The 10,944-nt window shown below is 34.8% G+C and overlaps 1 protein-coding gene across 1 annotated transcript; it reads left to right on the top strand.

Moving 5' to 3' along the window:
• The first annotated feature begins 5,608 nt into the window (after window positions 1–5,608).
• LOC119634203 (myosin regulatory light chain sqh-like) lies at window positions 5,609–6,136 on the top strand. The gene has a single exon (XM_038028236.1). The coding sequence runs from the start codon at window positions 5,609–5,611 to the stop codon at window positions 6,134–6,136; it is 528 nt and encodes a 175-aa protein (XP_037884164.1).
• Window positions 6,137–10,944: the final 4,808 nt, after the last annotated feature.

Here is a 10,944-nt window from a genome sequence, read left to right as displayed (position 1 = left end):
TTTAATCAAAAATGGCGACCTATAGCTTAAACTAAAATTTACATGGACAGATATGAAATGGACAGACAGTGGTGCATCAATTTAGATTTTGATTCTACATCGATCGGTATAATAAAAGTTGGGTCCATCCTAAACCCTTCCGCGTATCAAATACGACCACTGTACCACAAATGATGCAGAGTACAATAATTTTATATACCGTATCTAACTCCAGCTATACTAAGGCCCAAACAAAGAACTCTGTGTTCACATTGGAGCGTTTTTACATATCCCAGAGAATTTTCGGTTATTAATTTGCTGTATAACAGAAGAAGAAAAATTTGTTTTTTGACAAACACATCCAATATTGAAATTTTTCTAAATCTCCAATAGAAAGTTCTTACGATTTATAGCTAATGCGGAGTGAGGCATGAACTATAAAACAATCTATGACGTTTTCAAGCTGGCTTTTGCTTCACTACGTGAAGCCAATATTACACTTAGACAATAAATATTTATATAAAGATTTTACAACTTTTCAAAAATAATTCGACAAGACTCAAAAGACAATTAAGATGATTTTAGTATTATATGATATTCGAAAATTCTCTCCACCGCAAACTGACAAATGCATGGTAGCTTATTCAGGAGAGAATTTATAAATGCTTTTAATCTCTTTGACTTTTTGCATTGCTATAATAATTGTTATTGTTATTGGCAACAATTCATAGCACACACTCCATATATATATATATATATATATATTTAAATCGTGATTATTATTGTTATTGTTAATGCGCGTCAAAACGTGAATAATCTAATTACATCTAAATAGGCAAACTCTTGAGCACTCTCTTGTCATTCGAGGATGAGCAACAGAACAAATTAGGTAGGTAGCCAGCGCCGTAAATTGTTGTAACAATTTCTCACAGGAAATTTATACAAAGAAAATACAACAGAAGCAAAATATACAACTTTCTAAATAAAAGCGTTGTACAAACTGCAGTACAACGCTATATAGAAATCTAACTACTCTTCTATTAAAATACAAAATTTTGACGTTGTTTCGAAAGGGAGTTCAAAAAAGTTATTGTGTACTTATTTGCTTTCCAGCCATTTATTGGCCTTTCATTTAATCCGCAAAAAAAGAAGTTATGTTCCTTCACACAACGTTATATTGTACATTGCTTTATATTATTGTGGAGTTTTTTACATCGCCCCATTGAATTTGGTAGAGTACATTGATTTTGTAAGGAAGTATGCAACATTTAACAAACATAAAGAAATTATATTCGGCAGGCGCTGAATCTCACATACTCTCCACTATGCTTTTCGCATTCTACTCAGCAAGTTCTCTTATTTGATACCCACATCGCGGATATTACTAAGAAAAACGTAATCGCGTCGTCTATCGTATTCATTTTGGAATTAACCCATTTTTGGGCCGATAGTATATCTTCATTTGAGGAGTGTACAAAATAGTTTTAAACATTCCGTCTTGTTTGCCTTATATTAAATAAAGATAAAACTTCAAAAAAGGGAAAAAAATTACATTCAATCAATTGTAAGTTTGCGTGGGTATGGCCAATTGGTTCCATTTTCCGACCTAAAGTGTAGAATGTTTCGCAAAGTATATGTGGAAAATTGCAGGGTTCTAACTTTTATAATTTCCGTGTAAGGGGCAAAACAACACACAGACATGGCTAAATCAACTTAGAATTTCACATTGATGAAGAATATATACACTTTATCGGATCTCTGAAGCTTCCTTTTGGGTGTTATATATATATTGAGTATATCCCCATCTTACAGAGGCTTTTATTATAACGTCATCGATAAATCGTTATATCATGGATAAATTTTATTATGTCTGCCCGTCAGGTGGCATTCTATGCCTTCTTTAGTTCAACCTACAGGCAGGAGTTATCGAGACATTTTGACAAAAGTTGGAACGCTGACATGTTGCGAGGTCAGAAGGAACTATATTGAAAACTGGCTGGATCGGGCAATAGTTACTCCCTGTATGTATGTTTGGATAGAGCAGTAGTGTTTGTAGAAACTCATCTCATATAACTTTTAACACTTTATGACACACATCAGTTGAGTTCTCTTGACTATAATATTTAACTTGTAAATATAAACTGATAGAGTAATGTTGACATGACAACAATTTATAGAATTTCAATAAATGTAAATAAATGAACAAAAAATTGGATTAAACAACAAAAGGCAATTAAAACTTGAAGAAGCAAAAGTTTTGTACATCATTTTCACACCAGCTAATTAACAATGACACGCCTTACATAACAGATGACTTCATATGAGACGATAGAAAGGATGGAAGCATGTAAGCTTTGCGATACCATTTGTATTAAATTTAGCTAAAATATGTAGTCTGTGTCAACTCGGCAATATCTTAATCTTAATGTCTGCCCATTTCATTCTTATTTCTTTTACGGGAATTTTCGCAACGTTCAAAAACGTAGAACTAGATCCAGAAAGAAAGGAAAATTTCCCTCAAATTATCGTTTTTACCAGCTATACCAATCATCGATCAAATTGATAATGATAGAAGTTAATCAGATGCATTTTTTGATGTAAAAATAATCCCCTCCAAACAACTGACACGAACAGCGTTGACTAAAGACAGATATTCGTTTGCTATCATTGTCCTTCCATCTTTTTGTGCGTAAAAGGAAAAAAAGACAAAGATCGAAAGAATACAAGAAGTAGGTAAAAAATAAAACAGAAAGAAGGCGAGTTTAAATTACAGTTATTTATTGAGATTTACTTTTCCTTTTTTGCTTCTTGTTTAAAATAATTCCGAAGTAAAAAAAAAAAAAAACAAGTAAAACCATTATAGTATGTCACTGTCCGCCATTAAATACCCTACACGATTTTGCTTAATACAATTATTTAAAATGAGGTGCGATATGTGTAAATTGAATACAAGAAAAAAAGACGGAGGGACAAGTTTGGATCGATGAAGAATGTGAATCTAAATCGATCGGTATAACTTAAGTTAATCAAGGTATAAGTCGACTTAATCAAGCACAAGGATACACGACGGACACCCGGACACACAAGCTTCGACCGATTCAAAAAGTGGTTCTGAGTTTGTCGGTGTATCTCCAGTCCTTCTGGGTGTTGTACGCACACGCACAAACTCAATAGGCTCTGTACAGCAAATGGTGTAGGGTATTAAATTGAAAACATTGTTAAAGAAAACAATACGACACTACACCGGTAGCAAACCATTAAGTTCATTACATGCAGTCACAACGTTACGCAGTTTTATCTTATTTGATTAATAAACTTATCCTAGTCTTTCAACTGTAAAGGGTCCTAGTTTATTTTATTATATATAGCTACTGGCAGCCTTCTTTTTTAAAATCCATTTATTAAAAATAAATTGTGTTTACTTTTTTTTTCTTTTTTGCTATTAGTTGATTAGAAAATATACAGTTTAAAACATTTCTCATCTCATTCAATATTCGCTAAGGGAAAGATGCGTTTCAAATTATTCTAAGCACAATTCTCTGACATAACTTTATGAGCTTCTCTTTTAGCGCACGAAAAAAATTTTACAAATATCATCAAATTTTAATAAAAACGAATGACTTTGCAGATAACGTTTGACTAAGAAACTTTTTGGAAACCATATTGAAAATTTGATCGATTGTGGTGGCTGTAATGATATGAGTTTCACTAGTGGAAAATACAGCAGCATTTATATGAAAAGATGCCAAGTAACTGGTTAGCAGAGTTTAATTATTTAGTGAATTATTTTTTATGTTGTCAGATGGATTATGCATGTCACGAGTTGTTTTACATAAAACCGCTGCGCTCCGCCATGCACCACTAACGACCACAAGCTAAAGCAAGCAAACGCATTATGTGCTGAACACTAGACGCCCTACAATACTCAAATCGACCGTAAACTTGAATATTCATCAGGTTTCTATTCGGAAAATTACGCCTTATAGAGTCTTGCTATGAGTTACGATGTCGTAAATGTTCAACATGGCAGCACTGGCCCACATATCGTAAGTCTAGCAAAAACCGGTAGCAGCATTGAAACTTTCTGTATTCACCCTCTGTATTATTTGTTCTAGCTAACGCCAGTTCCAGTCAACATTCGAATAGAGCTTTCATTTTTATGGCGCAGAATATAAATGCTATAAGAAATCTACAACCGGCAATCTCGTAAAAAATCGCCAAAAACCTATTCAACTTCATATTCATTCATATTTCAATCCTTTATATTTTCTTGTTCTTGCTTCTGGTTAATTTTCAGTATTCTGAGTTCAACTGCATGCAATTTTCTTATTATTTTTTTGGTATTTTCATATTTTCATTACGTATGTAAAACACTCACCTATGATAAACCCTTTAATGAATATATTGTATATATATACATAAACTTATATACATGTATATATATATAAACTTATATACATATAAAACACTGTTGTTTTGCGTTTCAATAGTTGTTTACGTTCATTGTAATACCTTCACTTACTGCCACACATGACTGTCATTTCTTTTCACAATATTATGTACTGTAGGGTGGTTATGTAGTTAGCCTACAGATTTTTAATGGTTGAATTAAATCGCACTAGCAACATTCTTATATCGAATTAGAATATGATTTTGATCAAGAATATACATAGATACGTTGTGAAGCCTCTGAAGCTTTCTTCTGTGCGTTGCAAACATTTGGTAAAATTCTGCGATGATGGATATAAATAAGAAATTTTATGAATTTAAAATTGAAATTACGTGTATAAAAAAGCTTCAGCAAAGTTCGTTTGTCAACAAAAAGGAATTTACCAAAACTCTTTCCCTCGTACGTCGCCCTTCGCCATATTACATGAATATTACCAGAAATTGAGGCTGAGTTGCCGAAAGTTGCCGCAAATCGCTATATGCCGCAGAGCTCATAAGATTGTGAGAAGAAGCCGCATACAGTTTGGACTAGAAAACATTGAGCACAAGTTCTATCTGCATCCTAAAACTAACCAACGGTTCTAAGCGCAATGAGAGAACGTTACTATTTTTAATAAAATAATATTTTGTGGGCATAGGGAACGAGAAGGATAGGGAGACGTGACTTCTTTTTTTGTTGTTCTTATGTTTCCTTGGGATCTCCTACCTTTTTCTAGTTTTCAAATTGAAATAAAAATATTTTGAAATATATTACAAAATTTGATATAGAATTTTTTTGTTAACAGTTTTTCAGGTCTTGTGAGGTCTTCAGATATTATCCTTGAGGTACATGCTTTCACATATTAACTACCATTTACATTTAACCTATATTCAAATATAATTCTCATTGGAAAAGGGGATCAAATTTCTCAAATCTTCTTCTTCTTCTTCGTGTTCAATTCAACAAATCAACGACCAAAAATTCGCTGAAATGTGTAAAAAAAATTTCGTAAGTATGATTACAGAGTTCTCAATTACACACCCGTGTTAAAGTGTAGCAAAACGGAATCGGGCAACTCTGTTGATTCAAACTCTTAATCGTGAAGAAAATTTTTGTGAAGACTGAAAGTGTCTCTGAATTTTAATTAAGAAATAAAGAAGACGAATTTAATTTTTATAATTCAAATACAACAGCAACGAAATGTCTTCGCGCAAAAGTTCTAGTCGTCGTCGTTCTGCCAACAAAAAGCAAGCTCAACGTCCCTCAACAAACGTGTTTGCCATGTTCAGTCAAGCTCAAATCGCAGAATTCAAGGAGGCATTCAATATGATCGACCAGAATCGTGACGGTCTCGTGGAAAAACAAGACTTGCACGGCATGCTTGCTTTATTGGGTAAAAATCCTACCGATCATTATTTGGAGCAGATGATGAACGAAGCACCGGGTCCAATTACTTTCACAACGTTTCTGACAATGTTCGGTGAACGATTGCAGGTCACTGATCCGGAAGATGTTATTAAAAATGCCTTTAGCTGTCTTGATGAAGGAAATTCTGGCGTCATACCGGCAGACCGTTTAAGAGAGCTACTGACTACAATGGGCGATCGCTTTACTGATGAAGATGTTGACGAAATCTATCGGGAGGCGCCTATTAAAGATGGCTTACTCGATTACGTCGAATTCATTAAAATTCTTAAGCGTGGTGGTAAAGAAAAGGTTGAACAATAAAATTAAGTTTGATTGGTATGCATGGGTAACGAACCTTTGCCTTATAATTCCAATTAGCAAACAATGTTGTATTCTTCTTATTTGATTAAATGATATCTCTACCGTAGTAAGAAATGTTTCTTGCTTTACATAAGTTCGTTCGCAATTACTTTTGATCCACACATCAGTTAACCCGTCTTGATTCGAATGTCAATGGCAGTCATTTAACTATATCTGCTGAATTATTTCTGTTTTATTTTCTTGTAACAATATTTGCATTTAGCTATCAAACATAGATGCATGCACATAGTGCTCCAAACCAAAACACTATATGCATGTTCGGTTCCGAAAAACCCCAACAAAGCTCAATCTGTATGGACAATTCTATGGCGCATTCAACATTCCATTACAAAGACGGTCCAATTGTTTCGTTTGAGGCGATGTTCGACGCCATGATGACTGCTTTGTTTATACAGCCATTTGGTGCTTGTGTTTGTATGTGCGACAAGTTTTGATTCAATTGTACAGAGACATTATTAGTGGAACAGGAAGCTAGCATAGTAACCGCATCACCGCTAGCAGCAGCGGCTTCATCGTTAGCTAAATGCTGTTTTCTTGGGAGGACGAAGTTTTTTTACTGTCAGGTGGTGATACAAACGTAACTAGTTCTGAGTTGGTTTCTTTTTGATAGCACTTACCATTCAATTCTTCATAGTCACTACACTAGTTTTGCGGGTCACTGAGTTGTGGCTAGAATTTGTGTCAGATAATATAAATTGCGGGTCATTTTAAAACTGGCTATACCGTTATCGCTAACGGCGAAGTCCACTTACATTTATATAGCAGCTAATCCGTTTGCTTAGGAATCCCTTCTTTATCCCTCCTTCTGAACCATCCACAAGCGTTTAGAAACAGATATTACGAAGAAAGAAAATTTTGTAACCAAACTGTATTTCTCTTTGACTCCCTCTTCCCTCTCTTCTCTCTCCATATCTCGTACTCCCTCACTCTTTTTCTCTGCCCTAACCTATTATATTATTTCTCTATACAGCACTTTTAGGTGGAAAAGTCATAATTTACTTGGCATCCGGCTGCGCTTAGTAGGCAGTGTAAGATTTCGCACGTACAGGTAACTTTTATATAACCCAACATTTCTATAGGACGGACTCACTGCAAGAAGAGTTGCATTGAAAAACTGATCACATTTAAAATGGATATACTTATTAAAATATCGGATTAGTGTCGAAAATCACTCACTCGTTCACGTTTAAATTTGATTTAAGATTTCTCTTTATCGAACATAACTCCTCTTCATAAAATTTCGCGATAGAATAAAATAAGTAGACATTGTTGCCGTGCACGGGCTCATTTTTCATAAGCTGCACCTGTGCTTTGGAAGGAATGCAAAAAGTATAGCAATGTGGTTCAAGAGGCAAGTGTATGCATTGTCGGTGGGTTCTATTAGCGCTAGATAATCAAATCATCTGCCCATATTAAACTGAAACAAGTTAAAGATAACTACTAATCATTCTCAATTGAGCAAAAAGGGGCACTTTTTAAGACATCTCTCTCATGCCTGCCTTAGATTATTACAAATGGAGCAGTAATATCAATATTCATTCTGTTTGATTAAGAAGTTACTTATGGTAATAGGGATATGGTTATAGGGATACATTACAGAGATTGTGCGTCGCAGTTCATTTATTTATCATAGTGCATTTAATTGAAATCTGACGTTCCAGCTTTCCATAATGTTCGCCTCATGAGAAAACTAAAACTCTAGCGAATGCATCGCAACGATAACTTTTTGTCTTTCTAATTCTGACAAGCATTTATGAAAGCAATATTGATTTTTTGAATGAAATCGCTGAGTAATATTGTTGGACAGAATCCTCCCGTGACATTTTTCTCAGATGGAGATCAGCCTTCTATGACCATACGTCGATGTCTACACTCAACGCTTTTTAAAGTTTGAATATTTCGTTAGATAAACTTGTGCAATCTGAAAAGAAAGCCGCAAGCAAGCCGTTAAATAGATAGTCAAATAAAGATATAATGAAAATATACTTGACAAACTTTACTTGTACTTGATTAACTTACTTATGGAAACATTATAACAAAAAGCTTAGTGCTCGCCTAGGGGTTATTTAATGCAGGTGCATTTGCTAATCGGAAATTATTACTAGACGCATTTTATCAGGTGTATCGGCCAACATTCGCATGCACAATTTACGTGTTAATGATAATTTGCATGCAGCTGATTGCATTTCCGCAGCTGCTTTCCATAATTTTCCATTAAGTTAACACGCACACGCACACGCACATTCAGTGCCATAAAATCTTTGCGAAATGTACATATCCCAAATAGGCAAACGAATTGAGAATAGAATATGTATAAATGCATAATTTCGACACGTATGCTGGAGTAACATAGATACCTTTACATTTTGATCGAAACCGTACCCTAGCCTACATCAATTATATATACGGGGGTTAACACCGATATCTGCAAGATGCAGAAAGACTTGAGACTAGATTCATCTTTTATATTACCGATCAATGTTTCCTGCATCTATGTAGGGTTCCGTATTGTTCCTTATGTTCAACTTACAGATCACAATATTGCACTACGTACGTGTTTTTGGGCTCAAGGACGAATGCTATGGAAAACGTTTTAGATTGGAGCACTTTTCGATCACTTCCAATAGAAGAGCTCATTTTGAAAGGTCTCCATATCACCAATTATAGGACGACGTATGTAATGTACGTAGTTAATGCTGAATCTTGGTCCACTAAAGTGCTTTAACTTGTTTTCGAGCTTTTTTAACAATTTTTAATTAAATTTAATTTAATTCGATATTAAAGCTAAGTTTCATCTTTCATTTTTTGTTTTTATTTTTCCATAGCAATATATTGCTCGCGTACACAAAGATGTTGGATCAGTTTCATGTTTTATCATAATTAAAATATTTATTATTTATGAGCATCCCTTTGCATTTGCACTTTGTGCAATAATTATGCAATAATCACTATAAAGTTACGAGAAAGTATTGCACAATTTTTTATTATGCATCTGTATATATATATATTACTTGGTTCAGTCACTTCGTAATCAAGTGAAGATAACACAGGCACGTTTTATTTGAATAAAAAAAAAGTGAAAAAAGAACAAACAAATCAAAGTCTCAGAATGATTACATTAAAGAAATAGCCCAGATCTACTCCAGGTTTACATGGGCACCTCTCTTAAAAGCCTACCTTATAGCACCCCACGGCACAACGAGTTAATTTATATAAGTGATAACTGGTGTCTTTCAGGGAGTAGGGCCATCCACACTAGGAAGAAAAGTTTCTACTGAGGTATTACAAGCAATAGTTTTGAGCTGTTTATCTCGCAAGTCTAGTTAGTGTCAAGCCCATCTCACTGTTTAAAGCCTTACGCAAAACTACAGGGAAACGTAGCTCTCTAAGGCGATGCACCTAGCAGTCATGCAAAGGGGCATTTTCCCGGTAATCTGATGAGAAATAGGTCATACTAATTTTGGCCAACCTGGACCGCGGAACCACCTACAATTTTTTTGACTTGTCGTCTGTAAGACTTACGCCAGTTATACACAGTTTGGGATGACTTCATATCGTACGCAGTCGAACCCACTCTTAACTTTGAAGTTTTTACACATCCCGGAAAGCCAATTCGCACCCTATCCCTTTTCAAGGAAATGCGCTTCAGAAGAAAACATGAGCATAATCCAGCTGCCTTTTACTACTTTTTACTTCCATCAAAACTAACTGAATAGGGACAGTAATTTGATGCAAGCTTTAGCAAAGACCCGTATGAGTCAAGAAAAGGGGGACATTCAACTCGTGCTGCTGTTAGGCTTACAAGAAAAAAACCCTCCGCCAGTTTGTAGATTATAAGTCTCCATCTTTGCCACGTACTGAGCAGTTCTTGAGGATAAAAACTATTAAGCACAATTAGTTTTGGATCATCTGCTGGGTATTACGTAAATCTGTTTCTGAGTTTCGCAAACAATTTCAAGGCATTCCCTAAAAAAACCACTGATTTATTATGGCAATCGTAAGTTGGCCGTTTGAAGGCACCGAATTCCCGTTTTGACAAAAGCAAATGTTTTTATGAGAATTTGAAAACGACACCAAACTTGAGTTTATACCTTGCTTGAACGACTATTTTAGCTAACATAAAGTCCAATCTGGTTCGTTAACTTAATATTAAATTAATACAAAAAACAAAATTGATGTCATTCGAAAACACTTGATTCGTTCTTCAATAAGATCATTTAGTCATTTAGAAAACCACTTTATCGATAGGTAATATATATCGAAGTTTTCCATTTTCCTCTCTTGGGTTCTTGTAACGGTTAGTCATCTTCTATTGTCTCTACAAATTACCAATGCAAAAGATTGCGGGAACGCAACGGTAGAAATTCGTACTGACAGTTTAGAAATAGGATTTAATACGCTACAACCATGTCAACCAGGAATATGATGAACAAGCATAGCGATAAATGTAAGACTGTATTTGCTAAAATGATTTAATGAAATGAATAAAGCAAATGAATGTAGGGAGAGTAAAGTGCAAGCCCATTCGTTAGCGGTGCTTAGAACGAGAGTAAGGCTTAATCAATCCGACTTCGACTTTGCACCAGCAAGATTCCAAAGAAGAACGAATTCCTCACAGAAGAGGCGAGGCCTGTCTCGATCATAGGATCAGCACAAAAAAAAAGTTCTCTAGGTCATCAACATCCCAAACTCTTACCTTTTAGTTCGATAACGCTGTAGTTTAGACGCAGGTCATGTCACTTTTATAA

The sequence above is a fragment of the Glossina fuscipes genome, unplaced genomic scaffold (genome assembly GCF_014805625.2).
Source record: "Glossina fuscipes isolate IAEA_lab_2018 unplaced genomic scaffold, Yale_Gfus_2 2, whole genome shotgun sequence".
In the NCBI taxonomy this organism is placed as follows: domain Eukaryota; kingdom Metazoa; phylum Arthropoda; class Insecta; order Diptera; family Glossinidae; genus Glossina; species Glossina fuscipes.
This window is presented reverse-complemented; position numbering and strand designations above follow the sequence as displayed.